At 39.4% G+C, this 15,223-nt stretch overlaps 1 protein-coding gene across 4 annotated transcripts in view; it reads left to right on the top strand.

The window, feature by feature from the left end:
* PARD3B (par-3 family cell polarity regulator beta) overlaps positions 1 to 15,223 on the top strand; it is a gene marked incomplete at its 3' end in the record, with an annotated part of 1,052,967 nt that overhangs the window by 700,383 nt on the left and 337,361 nt on the right. For 3 of the 4 annotated variants that reach the window (XM_079710158.1, XM_079710156.1, XM_079710157.1), the window contains 2 exons: positions 12,135 to 12,341; positions 13,076 to 13,313. In XM_079710158.1, coding sequence (XP_079566284.1) covers positions 12,135 to 12,341; positions 13,076 to 13,313 — 445 coding nt within the window. The remainder of the gene's footprint in view (positions 1 to 12,134; positions 12,342 to 13,075; positions 13,314 to 15,223) is intronic. The other variant, XM_079710159.1, reaches the window with a different exon arrangement.

Below are 15,223 nucleotides of genomic sequence, written 5' to 3'. Positions count from 1 at the left end.
CATTATAGCCAAGGAACAATCTTCCCTGCTCCTCAAGTATCTGTCTGACCTGAGTTGGAATAACTGGTGGGTAGTTATATGAAGGAGAGATTGGAGAATAGGGCATTAAGTCAAGACTCCTTAGGTTACAATCGAAAGAAACGGATTTCAATCTGACTGTTGCAAAGAAGATAATATGTTGCTCAAGCAACTGTAAAGTTCAGAGAGTGGATCTAGGGTCGGTGTCAACTATATTCTCACAGTTTTAGTTCCTCTCTTTGTAGAAAAGCAAGATGGCTACCAGCAACTCCAGGTTTATCCTCCCAGTAACCCCAGTAGCAAACAAGATGACTTTTTCCTGATCACTCTATAAGGATTAGTTCTAATTAGCCAACAACGTACTCCTGAACCAATCAAGGGGATGAAATGACTAGTCATGCCTGGGTTAGAAGCACACTTCTGGGTGAAAGTAGGGGAGGTGTAGTAACCCAAGGAAAAGCGGGATACCCCTTTCAGGTGGAATAGTGGATACTGGGTAGTAAAAAAAAAAAAAAAAAAAAAGAGAGAATGGTTGTCCATAGTAGGGGGAGGTAAAAAGGGACAAATCAGGATAACTGAAGCATTGTGATGCCCTTCCTCTTTCTCTGAGAGCTTCCCTCAGTCAGCGTAAAGCAATGTTTCCAGGTACCGCTGACATTTCACTACAATCCAGCAAGAATTTCAGTACAAAAAAGATTGATCATGGACTTCCCCGAGGGGGAGTTATTAATGGAAATACCACCTTCTTGTAACCTTGTTTCCCGCTGACAAGGGCTCCTCGGGCTGAGTTATAGGGAAACTCTAGCATGTTGTCAGATTTCACAAAAACATTAAGTGGGGCCTCCTTTTCATATTTGCCACCTCATTTATTTTGTGTGTCCCCATGTTATTAGTTTTACTGTCCATTAATCATTATATATTATAGAATACAGTAAAGTGTGCTGAAGGAGAGATAACACTGGGCCCAGCCATGCCAGTCACAGCTCAGCCATGCGAGAAGGAAGCTTAGGAGTGATAGGCAATGCCCCTTCCTACCCATTCCCAGAGGCACAACCATGAACACCTCTTGCCTCCCAAGTGGACTAGAACATGTTTCTTTAGCCTTTCCTACCTGGTCAAAGAAAGATCTGAGGACAGTAGTCTGTTCACTGTGAGGACAGATGACTAACCACACTAAAAATGTTTTGGAAGAAATTGTTTCACAAAGGCCTGAAGTTACAATTGTAAAAAAGGAAGAAAGTAAAGAGCAAGGTATTTTATAAGTAGGGAGCTCCATTGCTGTATGATTTCAGTCTTTCTTCTAATTTGTCCTATAAATTTCTTCCAAATTATCTTTTCTCAAAATAACAGTATCATCAAGCCATTCCTCAGGTGAAAAACTTTCAAAGGCTTCCAACTGCCCCCTGCTCTGAGTCTCACCTTCTTAACTTTGAGACCCTTCATATCTCACTTCCTCCTCTGTCCCCAAACTTATTTCCCACCAATCCCCAGTTTTCCCTTGCTGGTCCTCCATCCTGTGTACCCACTACCAAGCAGACATATCAGGACTTTTCCTCATACGTTTCCCTTGCAGTAGGGTGACTGTCTCCCTCTTACCTTTCCCATGTATTTGATCCATCTTCAAGGACAAGTCCTGCTTCATTCATGAAGCCTTATTATCCTTTGACCTGGGATCACAGTGTGCTTTCTCTTCTCTGGACTTCCCCAAGTCTAAACTACTCCAGCCCTGACCTCTGCCATATGTCAGCGTTCTCAGCTCTATCATTCACAGAGATGCCTATTGACTAATGATCCCAAAAGCCTTATGACCTTGCCTGGTTTGTCATTTTGTTGATGGTGTCATGGGTTGCTCTGAGGGAGAGGAGTCACTTGGCTGGTGAAAGAAACTAACCAGCTCTTTACTTGCTGTCCCAGACATGGTTATTTTCATCAAGTGATTTTAACACTTGGTTTCTCTTTGGAAAATGCCTCTGTAAGAAATAAACTTATTTGGGCTATTGAAAGAAGTGAAATGTACAGAAGATGATTTGAAAAGTGATGAAGACTGTTAAAGAATAGAAAACAAAAAAGTAGAAGCTTTGAATAAAGAGTGAAAATTCAAAGCTAATGATGACACAGGCCCACAAAGTATGGATGTGGAAACAAATTCTCCTGGCATTCTGTTGGCTGGAGATAATCCTCCTAATGAGTGTAAACATTGCTCATGAAAGAAGACATATGGTACAAACTAATGTTTACTGGATATTTACTGTGTGCCAGGCATCACGTTCAAGCTCTGTATCAGATAATCCTCTAACTACCCTGTGAGGGATGTGCTATCATTATCCCTCTTTTACAGATAAGGCAAGGAAGGCACAGAGAGGTACAAGCCTCATCCAGCTTCACACAGTTAGTGCAGAGGTGGGGCTAGAACACAAATCCAAGCAATCTGTGCTTGTATTAGGTATTGCTTTAAAGACTAAATTTTTAGTGGATGCTGAAGAGTTAGTTAACTGGTGGAATGAAGAGATAACATGTTCCCCATTGGAAATGTAATTCCAGAGAAATCTAGGAGTCAAACATTTTTATTCTCTAAAATTTGGGGATATATTGCGCTCAGATGGGTACTTCGCAAACATTAGGGACTGCTCTACATTCTCTGGTGTTATCACTGCATGTGTTCATCTTTGCTCTGCACTCGGATTATAACATCTTGGAGGAAAGCAAGTGCCTTATCTTTTATGTCTGAGGCATCAAAGAATTTGGCAGGAGCTTTAGCTCAAGAATTGTCCAGACATAGCATCTTGGCCAAGTCAGTGGCTGACCTTTTCTCATCTGCCAACTCAGGGGATTTAAGAGAGGAATTGGAAGGGTATTGAGTTGAGTGGTTCTTCTGAAATTTACATAAGACATAATAGTAAGTCACTGCCTCTCAGGAATGGTTCTCGAGATCTGTATGATCTCATATGTGAATCTAAAAAAGCCAAACTCATAGACACAGAGAATAGAATGGAGGTTGCCAGGAGCTGAGTGATGGGGAAAATGAGAAGAGATGTTGCTCAAAGGCTATAAACTGACAGTTATAAATGATGGGGATCTAATGTACAGCATGGTAACTATAGTTAACGATGTTGTACTATATACTTGAAAGTTGCTAAAAGAGTAGATCCTAAATGTTCTTATCACACACACACAAAAAGGTAACTATGTGAGGAGATGAAGGCAATAACTAACTTTATTGTGGCAATCATTGTGCAATATATACATGTATCAAATCAAAATATTAATATATACATATCAAAATCAGATATATATGTATCAAATACATTGCACACATTAGACTTACACAGTGTTACATGTCAATTATATCTCGATTAAAAAATAAAATGTTTACCCAGGGTTAAAAAAAAAAAATCAGAGACTCACAGGAACAGTTTATTTCTCTTGATTCTCAGTCTCTCCTAGACACACACTCACGCTGGGGCACACTCTCATTGAGAGTAATGGTGAGTAAAATTGCTCTTATCACTTATTTTATCCTGCCCTTCCTCCCTCCTCTCTTTCTTTGTAGCTCTCTCTGGACATGAAAACACAGTTGAACTTGGGTAAGATCAGTTGTGTAAGGTGTATCCTCATTTTATACAGGAAAGAACTTTATAAATTATAAAGCAACAGGAAAATGTTAGTTACTATTACACTTGCCTTCTATTCCTCTTAGGACCTAGCACAGTTCTGAGTGACACAAAATACTCAGTAAACACTCACTGATGGCTGACTTGATTTTGGCTTAACACTCTAACGGTAGATTGAAACCTAGGTTAAAGCATATCTCTTAAGAGATTGCTATTCATATTACTGACTATTCATATTATATATTATTGTTATTCAAAACTGAAAAACCTTACTTTCTATCATTTCTGGAAATACTGAGTAATTAAAAATTCAAAGTTTTGTTTTGTTTTTTCTTTTTAGTGCAGTCAGTTAGCTATAAAAAGGGGAGAAAAGAGTAAAGCAAAAATTATAAAAATAATTTTTGGCCCTAAAAATATAGAGGTATCCAGTTTACACTACATCCTGTAAAAATGTCTTCATGTGGATACCATCCAAGAAATCAATCAGTTTGACTTTTTTGTTATGCTAATGGTTTTTAAAGAAACTTATTAGAATCCTTTTTAGTATACTTTATCTTGAGAGTATGGCATTATACAACCCACGCTGTATAATATATAAACCGCTCGACAATCAAAAGCAGAAGAAAGAGGTGCTGTTGAAGCAAGCCGTACAAAGAATAAGTGGTAAAAAGAATGAGGAGGAAAAAAAAAATCACTGAAACAGGGCTTCCCTGGTGGCGCAGTGGTTGAGAGTCTGCCTGCTAATGCAGGGGACACGGGTTCAAGCCCTGGTCTGGGAGGATCCCACATGCCGCGGAGCAACTAGGCCCGTGAGCCACAACTACTGAGCCTGCGCGTCTGGAGCTTGTGCTCCACAACAAGAGAGGCCGCGACAGTGAGAGGCCCACGCAATGTGATGAAGAGTGGCCCCCGCTTGCCACAACTAGAGAAAGCCCCCGCACAGAAACAAAGACCCAACACAGCAAAAATAAATAAATAAATTACTAAACTCCTACACCCAACGTCTTAAAAAAAAAAATCACTGAAACAATTTGTGTTCAGAATGAAAAGCCTGTTACCAAGACATACAAAGAAGAGCTGGAAGACAAATAAAGGTGTTTTGGGCAGTGGGTAAAAATAAGACTATTCAAAGTGCACATAAGGAGGGGAAAATAGCAGAAAAGGCTGATATCACAGAGAAGTTAAGCAAAAGGAATGAGTCGTAGAAAAAGACAAAACATAGAGAAGATGAGTGAGTAAATATAGGTAGGGCAGAAATTATTAAATCCTTGGAAATGACACAAAAAAACCTAAGGGTCATATTAACGAAGAACAGGAGGCTGTGTGTGGGCTTTGAGGGCGTGAAGCAATCGTGAGGTGTGTTTCTCCCCATAAACTCCCTTCAGCCTCACGGCACTGGAGAACAGGGCTGTCTGCATCCTGTAACCACCCTTTCCTTGCACCTTCCTTTATTCCTACAACAAATATTTATTTAGTACTTCTCTGCGCTGACAATACAAAGATCAACAAGATTAAGAAAATGGTAGGTGGCATTCATCAGTCCTATTGATCCCATTCCACAGGTAGGAAAGCTGGCCTCTTTAGTCAGTTTATTTGACTCTCAAGTGAGTCTTTCCCCCCACCTCACTTAAATAATAAAAGGGTTTTTTTTCTCCTTTAAGTAGCCACATTTCCCTTCCAGAAACCAATGTTATTTATGTAATTTTAAAATTCATTATTAGCTTGAATGCCAGTTAGGGTGGTGGTGGTGGTGTTGTTTCTGACCCAGTGGAGTTATCTTGATAAGGCAGAGACAGGGAAAACAAAAGATTATAACAAACTAGTCTATTGGCATTAGATTTGAGTCCGTCAGTTGCCTTAACAGAACCTACCCAGAGATATGGTTATAAATATATTTTGAAAAAGAGTTTCCCTACTAAATTGAACCACAGAGTCCATTTTCTTATCCACAAACTAAAGAGTAAAAGAAAAAAACAAAAAAGTGTTATGAGAATATTTTGGTGTAATAAATTCACTGTTCATTACATTTGTGGGATATAATTTGAGTCCAGGAAAGAAACCAAAATATGGCATCAGACTTTGACTTTCAATTTATAAAAGAGGGAATTTTTAGTGAAGAAAATTAAAGTGTACAGCAACACTTAGCAGAGATTTGAAGTCACTTGGAGGGCCATGCCCACACTTATAATCAAAGCATTTGTTGTATTTGTTCACCTAATCTTCCCGTAATTTTCTCTATATCTTTTCACTTTAAAATAGACAATGTTTGGAGACAGAGTAGGAAAGATTATGCAAATATATGAATATTAATGAGAAGTTCATTATTGAACATTTTGACACGAATTTCAGGAAATGATAAAAGACCCTGGGATATACGAGATTTTTAAAGGAAACAAAACTCTGCTCCTAGGGTACTTGGAGATTGCCAGTTAAAGAACTGAGACCCAAATGACAGCAGGTAATGTATAAACCAGATACATTATGCCCTATGGTACATGAATAGGAAACAGGGCACTGTGATAAGCTTGGAATGATGATCAGTATTTGCAATACTGAGATAGGCAAGAAGGTAATTAGGCCCCTTATGGACACAGTTAACAGATAACATAATTTGGGAAATTATACATTTGGATATGATGGGGAATTTGGGCTAATGGATTTGCAGTGATATCTATTAAAGCACATAAGACATTTTGCCTCTAGGGGAAACTACTAAAAAAAAATCAAAATTTTCAGTAAGTGTAATCTGAAATAAAAAGACAGCGAGATGTGTTGGAGAATAAAGTAGTGTTGTGACTTCCTAGTTGGAAGTTGTAATAATTTTTCATTCAAAGAGCTTTAAGCCTATTAATTTCACATCACAACTCCCCATGAAGCAAGTAAAGCATTTCTATTGTATTTGCCCAAGTTCATTGCTCATAATACAGCAAGGCCAAATTGTTAATGAAAGCAAGCTTTCTTTTTTTTTTTTTTTTTGTCCTTTCATTTATTTATTTATTTATTTTTTATTAGTTTCTGCTTTATAACAAAGTGAATCAGTCATACATACACATCTGTTCCCACATCCCTTCCCTATTGCGTCTCCCTCCTTCCCACCCTCCCTATCCCACCCCTCCAGGCGGTCACAAAGCACCGAGCTGATCTCCCTGTGCTCTGCGGCGAAAGCAAGCTTTCTTGACGAATTCATGGCCTTCTCAAGTTTCATGCTGTGTCCCCCGGATAGCATTGCAATCATTTTTTTTTTTTTTTTTTTTCACGATACGCGGGCCTCTCACCGCTGTGGCCTCTCCCGTTGTGGAGCACAGGCTCCGGACACGCAGGCTCAGCGGCCATGGCTCACGGGCCCAGCCGCTCCGCGGTATGTGGGATCCTCCCGGACCGGGGCACGAACCCGTGTCCCCTGCATCGGCAGGCGGACTCTCAACCACTGTGCCACCAGGGAAGCCCTGCAATCATTTTGATCCCCAGTTTACTCCTGCGCACAATTCCTTTATTTTAGGGGGAGGGGCTCTAACATAATTAATTTTCACTTAGTGCCTTGAGGGCCATCAATGTTATTGAAATTTGCAAATTAATACATTATTTATTGTTCATTTATCACGAGTATTTGTTAATTATAAAGCTCTAGCTTGGAGGAAACCTTGCCATGTATATGAAAGTGAATACCTTCCCCCAAATAATTCTTTATGTTTTAATAAGAATGTATTGGAAGCAATCTCATCAATAATGGAAGATCCAATTACTGGTCTTCTGGATTAAGGCATTCTTTTATTGCAAGATTTTAATGCTAGAATGGGAAGTTCAAACATTGCCAATGAAATCTCAGACTAATTAAATGATTATAACCTAAGGGGAAGGGCATCCAAGACTCCACTATTCATCTTCCCAAGAATAGCCTCTGTATGTGATGAACAGATGGATATATATATATACCTTATTTCAGAAGAAAAAGCTGTAAGGAGTTGTTTGGGGAAAAAAAAGTTTAACTTTTGAATAAAAAAGGAAGGGTGGTATTTATTTATAGAGCTCTTTTCAGCTTCTTGCAGAAGGAATAGTTGTATTTAAAATGCAGTGGCAGATTGAACCAAATAAATTGTGCTAGACCTCCACTTACTCAAGTGTTTAGAGTTGATACAAAAGCACCAGTGACAATCATCACTAATGCTTTATGAGTCCCTATTATGTGCCAAGCACTCTTCCATACTCATCTTATCCAAATTTTACAGATTAGGAAGTGGAAGCACAGGAAGATTAATAACTCAAGAAGTAAGTGGCAGAGTGGGAGGGTGTTAGATGTCCCACAGTCTCTCCACTTCACCATTCACTATTAATCACTACTCTCTAGACCGTTTTATTCTCTATTATTCTAATCACCTGCCTTGCAGGGAACCAACGCAGTTCTCAGCTATAGGGCAGAGGCAGGAACCCAAGACTGGGTCAGAAAAACTGAGGTCCACATCCAAACAATCCTCCAGGAAGGACTTTTTGTTTTATAGTATGTTGAAATGGGACTTTCTACCTAGAAAGGCTGGGGCAGTGGTTTCTCAGTGTTTTGACTCCGTTTTATAGAGATCCCTCTCCACCTTGACAGTGGCTCTGTACTACCCTTCTCCCCACTTGTTTCATACACATGGGAGGAATGGTGGCAGAATCCTTTAAGTCTTTAGACTTGAGTGTTCAGTTTCTTCATAACGCTGTATTTTTCTGGATGGTGAGGAGCAGTGGATGTATCTGAGGGTTGGTGGAGCCAGAAAACATGGCCCTGAAATGTCCCTCGACTCTGTATGGGGAAGGCTTCCAAGACCAAGTCAAGCCAATCCTTCATTTGGGAACAGGTGAATCTTCAAAAATGCTGTAGCATCTTTTCAAACAATTATTTGTGTAATGTTTCTTTATGAGACTTTTACTTTAAGGAAAAATTTGGCATGTGGAACGTTAAGCATATTTTCATGATACCATTTTGAGGATAACTTTTATCACGCAAGATCCCTCTTTTAGTACCTTTGATAAACGTTGTATCATTTGTTTCAAGAAATTTGTGAATGTCAACTTCATGTTTCTGACAGGAAGATAAGTTTATCTGGATCTTAGAGAACATGGTCACTGAACATAGAAGTCATAAATTAAAAAAATAAAGTCATGCTAGTAAAGTTTGTGAAAAGGTTTATTTCTTGGCATTTGCAACTAACCTAAACTGGCCTGGAAGCTATTGAAAAATCATATTCAGATTAGTTCTGTGGATACTCAAAATGGGACAAGTAAATGCTCAAATTTGGACACAGACCACCTTGTGACTGATAACACGTGGTATTCAAAGATTACTCTCTCAGATAATTGCTTAAAATCAGCCACAGTCAATACCACATCAGTTACAGGTGAAAATGTGAGGACTCATCACTCTTGGGGATGACTTCAGTAGGATAGAACTTTATATTATCCCTTCAGAGAAACCTCTACTTGTAGTGGGAGCCTATAAAACAACATGATTTGTATAAATGGTTAGGCTAAAAATAGTGAATCTTCCCATTCTGAAAGCTACAGAATTTCCAACGCAATGGCAACCTAAGCTGGAACTGGTGAGGATAGGGGTACGGAAGGGGGACTGACTGTGACAATTTATTGTGGCCACTTAGGATCTTTGTGTGGTAAAACGCTTTATTCCAAGTGTTTTGTTGACATTTAGTGCTGATGCCATCAGTTGACATAATAGTCCCTCGGAACCCGTAACCTGGACCTTCCCTCAGAAGCCTTGGACATGTAAAGGAAATGAACTCTAATCAAGGTCCTTTTCATGTGGAGATTCAATTCAGTCAGTTCAGTGCACCTGTAAGTCCTGGTAAGGACTTTCCTGATTTCAGATTCTCCTCTCTAACATCAGTCTTTTTTTTTTTTCCCACCACTATATCCTGTTTGCTCCCTAGAAATAAATAAAAAGTTGTTTTCAAGCCTGAAAATCCGAGTCCACATTGGTAACCAAGACTCAATCGCCTTTCTGCTTTTGGTTTTACTATGTACTGCATCCAGTAGAGCTAGGTTATAATTTTGGCCAACATTAGTTGACACTTCTAATTTGTGACTTCTGTTTATGTAAAGTGAATTACTTGCTGGCTCTATTAATCCTGCAAAGCCCATGAATCCTTAATGTTCAGTTTGCTTTGAATGAGTAACAGTGTATTTGTTCCTTCTCAAATATGACTTCTTGCTGAGCTTTAGATGAGCTCCTTTTACATAACATGCCTTATGTCTTGGATGATTTATTCACTTTCATGTTCCCCAGAATTTATTGCTAAAGGTTGACGTGAATACTTACAGTTTGGGCTCTAATATAATCTCCTGAATGGCAATTAATAAATAAAAGATGGTTACTATTGTTGACAGAGGAACTAGGCTTTCTCAGATAGTTTTCATCTTCATGTTTTCACCAAACTTCATGTCAGATCCCTAGGGAGTGATGGTGTAAAAGATTTTCTGTAAACTCTGAAGCTTTTACTGTTGCTTTAATACCCTGAGCCTCTATGTTGCTTTTTGTTTTCTTGTCAGAAATGATCTTATTCAATTTCTGTTTCTTCCACTTACCTTCCTTCCTGGGACTATAAGAAATATGCCTCTTTCTGGATTTAGTAATGATGTATTCTTACTATTTATGATTTGCAAGTAGCACCTGAAATTTGTCCCTGAAGTTTCTTATATTATTATTTTTTTGCTTAGTCCTATCTCTGTTGCATTTATTAATGATGCACTGTTGCCTATAAAATGTAATGTTTATTGTCATCATGTATATTGTTCAAAGTGCAAAATTGCCTCCTGTAAGTTAATGATGAAACTGTAAAACAACATCCAGTTTTTGCATTTTGTCCGCTTGATTAGGCTCAGGGTCTTATTTTACAGATGAGGAAACTAGAGGCCATTTTAAGTAGCTTGACCATCGTCAAGTAGAGGGTGGAGGCCAAGTACAACTTTAGACAGTACAGAGCAGAAAAGGCGGAATTAGGCTGCCTGAGGACAGTTCCTAGCTCTGAAGCTTATTAAGTGTGTATCTTCAGACTAGGTATTTATCTGCTCAGTGCCTCAGTTTCCTCATTTGTAAAATGGGAACAATTTTGGCAGTTGCACAACTGTAAGGATTATGGTAGGTTAGGTAAAGCACTTAGAACAGGGCTAAGCACTCTCTGCATTATTAGTTATTAGCATTATTGTCATTATTTTGACTATTTTTAACATATTCACAATATATGGAGGGTGTGTTTTGTTGTTTTAACTTTATGCGTGTCTATATATCTATATAGTCATTATACCTTTGTTGTACTTCTTTTGTATTCCTTGTATTACCTAGTGATAATGTTCCTGATGGCAGCATTGGTAGAAGCAAAAATACTGATCCTAGTAAGAAAAGATAGGGCTGTTTACTGAGCCTTACTATATGCTAGGCATTGAAGTAGGTACTGTATGTACACAGTCCTTAATATGAACTCCATCTGTATCTACTAAAAAACTGCAAAGTAGTTTATTTCCAGAAATGCACATGTAACCCCTTCATGACAGTAATCTTTGTACCTGGAGAGGATCATGAGCTTTGGCCCTGGTAGAAAAGAGCCCTGCTAGAATTCCCTCCATCTTTAAAATAATCCTTGTGCTGCTGGTATTTATATAGCCTAATCTTGTTACAGACAACTAGGGGCCTGGCTGTGGGTGGGAATGGGGGTCAAGGCATGGGTGAAAAGGGGCAGGTGACAGGGCAAGACAAACAGTGCAAATGAAAAATATTACATATCAGCACACACATTATTCAACTTCACCTAGTTTTTTTTGGGAATATTATATCATATAAAGAAAACTACCTCTTTCCTAGATACCCAAATAGAAATACATTTGGAACAGTAAGCACTGACACAGAAAAGTTGTTTTCTTTCTTGCTTTGCTTTGTCAACTAAAAAAATTGCATTCACCATACAGTAAGAGTGCTAGAGTATGGTAAAGTGTTTAATCATAAAAATTACAGTCACTTCAATGCTCTTTGATTTCTGTGCATAATACATTACTTAATAATTATAAAAACAATGTTGGAGATAATAAAAGCTACAATGTAGGGGAGTGCTTGGAATGAGAACTGTGAAACACTGTTAGGTGCTCTGTATGTCTGTGCAACTGTGTGTGTGTGCATATACACCCCTCATACATATAATCTCTACAGACTGCTATAGCCTTTCAAAGTCATGTATATGTGTGTGCACATGTGCATATATATATATATGCATGCATATTTATTTCTATGTATGACATATCATTTTAAATCTTCCCACAACTTTATAGAAAAGGAAACTAAGGCTCAGAGAAGTCAAAGTACTTGCTCAAAGTCACAAAAAGTGGCAACGCTGGGGTTTAACACCAAGTTCCACCCGCTTAACCCCCCTCCTCCCTTTTTGAGATAGAACAACAACAAGCCTTCCCACTCCACCCCACTGCCTCATTAGGGGAAGGGTGACCTTTTGCCCTTTTTTCTTCCAGACTCGCCAAGCAAAGATTTCGGTCCAACTCTGGGTTTGAAAAAGTCCAGCTCCTTGGAGAGCCTGCAGACTGCAGTTGCCGAGGTCAGGAAGAACGAACTTCCCTTCCACCGGCCCCGGGCGCACGTGGTCCGTGGCCGAGGCTGCAACGAGAGCTTCCGAGCAGCCATTGACAAATCTTACGATGGACCCGAAGAACTAGAAGCTGGTAGGGCAACGAGCTTGCTGAAATGGTTTCTTCCTCTCCTTATTATCTGCGAATCATAGGCAAGAATGGGTGCTTAACTACAGAGAAAAGTGATTTAAGGTCACAATTATATTTTTGATATTAAAAGTAATTCATTTCCCTGATATGTTTTGCCCTTTGGCTTAGCGAACATGGAACTGGATAACGCAACATGTGATTTATTTTACAGTGCAACCGCCAAAGAAATATTCTCCTTCAATTTCCTACAAGGACCAACTGTCATTTACCCTTAGGGTAGGAGCACTAAGTATGCATCTCTTGACATTATTATTCAAGTCATTAGATGCAGCCTTAACCCGAGGACTGACTGCTTTAATTGGGTAGAAGCAGTCCGGTTATAGCTGAACTCAAAAACTTCTCCTGGAAATAAACTCACCCTGTTTGTTTCCCAGCACGTCAGCATTCTGAGCTGATCAAGGTTAACAAGCTGCTTTCAGAGAGATCAGTGTTTCATCACATATCAAACCTTTTATACTACTGGCTAAGCAACCAATGTCCCCCACTCCCAGCAGCAAACCTTGCTTGAAGTAACCGTATTTAGGCAGTTGTCTCTTCAAAGGGTACACGTAGCCTCATGGCAGGGTAGAATTCCGGAGTGCCTTTATTTATTATCCTGTATTTTACATTTTAACTTTTCTTGAGATACTAACAGTAAGTGCCCCTGACCATGTGTATTGATTTTTTTCTCTGTACAGATGGTCTGTCTGATAAGAGCTCTCACTCTGGCCAAGGAGCTCTGAATTATGAATCTGCACCTCAGGGGAACTCTGAGCTAGAGAATGCAGAAAATAAAGCCAGGAAAGTCAAAAAACCGAAAGAAAAGGAGAAGAAGAAGGAAAAGGGCAAATTCAAAGTCAAGGTGAAAAAGCAGAAAGAGGGAAATGAAGATCCAGAAAGGAAAATAAAGAGGAAGGGATTTGGTGCCATGCTGAGGTAGGGACCTGCTTTGAAGGCAAGGTTGGGATGGTTTTGTTTTATATTGTTTTGTTTCTGCTGATGAAATCACTCATTTGTGTGCATTCAAAAAAAAAAATGCAAGCTTTCCCTCCTCTTCAGCTAGATGCCTAAAAATCATTTTTTAAATTATAGTTGATTTACAATGTTGTGTTAATTTCTGCTATACAGCAAAGTGATTCAGTTATATACACACACACACACACACACACACACACACATACACACACACATATACATTCTTTTTTATATTCTTTTCCATTATGGTTTATCACAGGATATTGAATATAGTTTGCTGTGCTCTACAGTAGGACTTTGTTATTTATCCATTTTATATATAATAGTTTACACCCACTAATCCCAAACTCCCAATCCATCCCTCTCCCACTCTCCCCCCACCCCATTGACAGTCACAGTTCTGTTCTCTATGTCTGTGAGTCTGGTTCTTTTCCATAGATGAGTTCATTTGTGTCATATTTTAGATTCTACATATAAGTGATATCATATGGTATTTGTCTTTTTCTTTCTGACTTACTTCACTTAGTATGATCATCTCTAGTTGCATCCATGTTGCTGCAAATGGCATTATTTTGTTCCTTTTTTATTACTGAGTAGTATTCCATCATATATATGTACCACATCTTCTTTATCCATTCATCTGTCGAGGGACATGTAGGTTGTTTTCATGTCTTGGCTATTGTGAATAGTGCTACTCTGAACATTGGGATGCATGTATCTTTTTGAATTATAGTTTTGTCTGGATATACGCCCAGGAGTGGGATTGCTGGGTCATATGTAGATGCCTAAAAGTCTTACCTGCTGACTGTGGTTGATCCTTTGCTGCAGAGGCAGGAGGAGCCTCTTGGTTGGCTCCTGATGCTCATGGCGATGACAGGAAGCTGTCATAAATGTATGTCAAAGAAAAGCCAACACCTGGTAGGGGCATGGGCAACACCTATAGCCCTTGGTACCAAAGCATTATGTGGATAAAGAAAATGCTTCTTCCATCAACATAGGGAAAGCAAGAGGTGAGGGAGTCCTCAACTGTGACCTCTAGAACACTGCCTTTGAATTAGAGAAGACAGGTTAGATGAACCACAACCCCACGCCCACTCCACCCCCCATGATTCTAGGTGTGCCCATGGCCAGGTCTGTGGCCACATTAGTCGTCAGAGGCAGTGAGGTGCAGTGGTGATGTCATCGCATCTGGAGTCAGAGGGCCTTGATCTGAACCCATGACCCTCATACACGAGCTGCTGGGCATCGCACATGTTACTTAACTTCCCTGAGCCTTGATTTCCTCACTTTCAAAAGGAGGCTAGTATACTGCCGTCTAACTCAGTGGGATTGAGAGACAAGATGTCATAGGCGGTCAGTCCATTGACTAGGCATAGCTCAGCAGGGTGCAATCAGAAAACAACTCTTTCTTCTCCTACAGCTACCTTCAAATACACCCTGTTGGGGTTGTCAGAATGTCCACGATTTGATGACATCTCAGTTTTCTGGCTGATGGCTTTCCGGTCACTTCTGGATGTTAAAACACCCTCTTTGTCAGGGGATAACATGCACCATCTGATGTTAATCAACGCTTTCTTCTTCCTGCCCCTCAGGGCTCAACCCTAGTGAGGGCCCTACAGTGTGCAGGATTCCACATTCTTCTGGTTCTCTGTCTCTGGGACAAAGGGAAGGGAAGGACTTTATTAAAAACAAAGGCCTTGATCTTTATTAAAACAAAGGCCTTTCTCTATCTGACTTTGTTATAAAGCAGAAACTAACACACCATTGTAAAGCAATTATACTCCAATAAAGATGTAAAAAAAAAAAAAAAGAACTAAACATACTGTGAGTCAAAATATTTAAGAAAAAACTTTTCTTAAATGTAGTATGAT

Source organism: Hyperoodon ampullatus (genome assembly GCF_949752795.1).
Source record: "Hyperoodon ampullatus genome assembly, chromosome: 8".
Lineage (NCBI taxonomy): Eukaryota > Metazoa > Chordata > Mammalia > Artiodactyla > Ziphiidae > Hyperoodon > Hyperoodon ampullatus.
The sequence above is the reverse complement of the archived record's forward strand: the minus strand, read 5'-3'. Positions and strand labels throughout refer to the sequence as shown.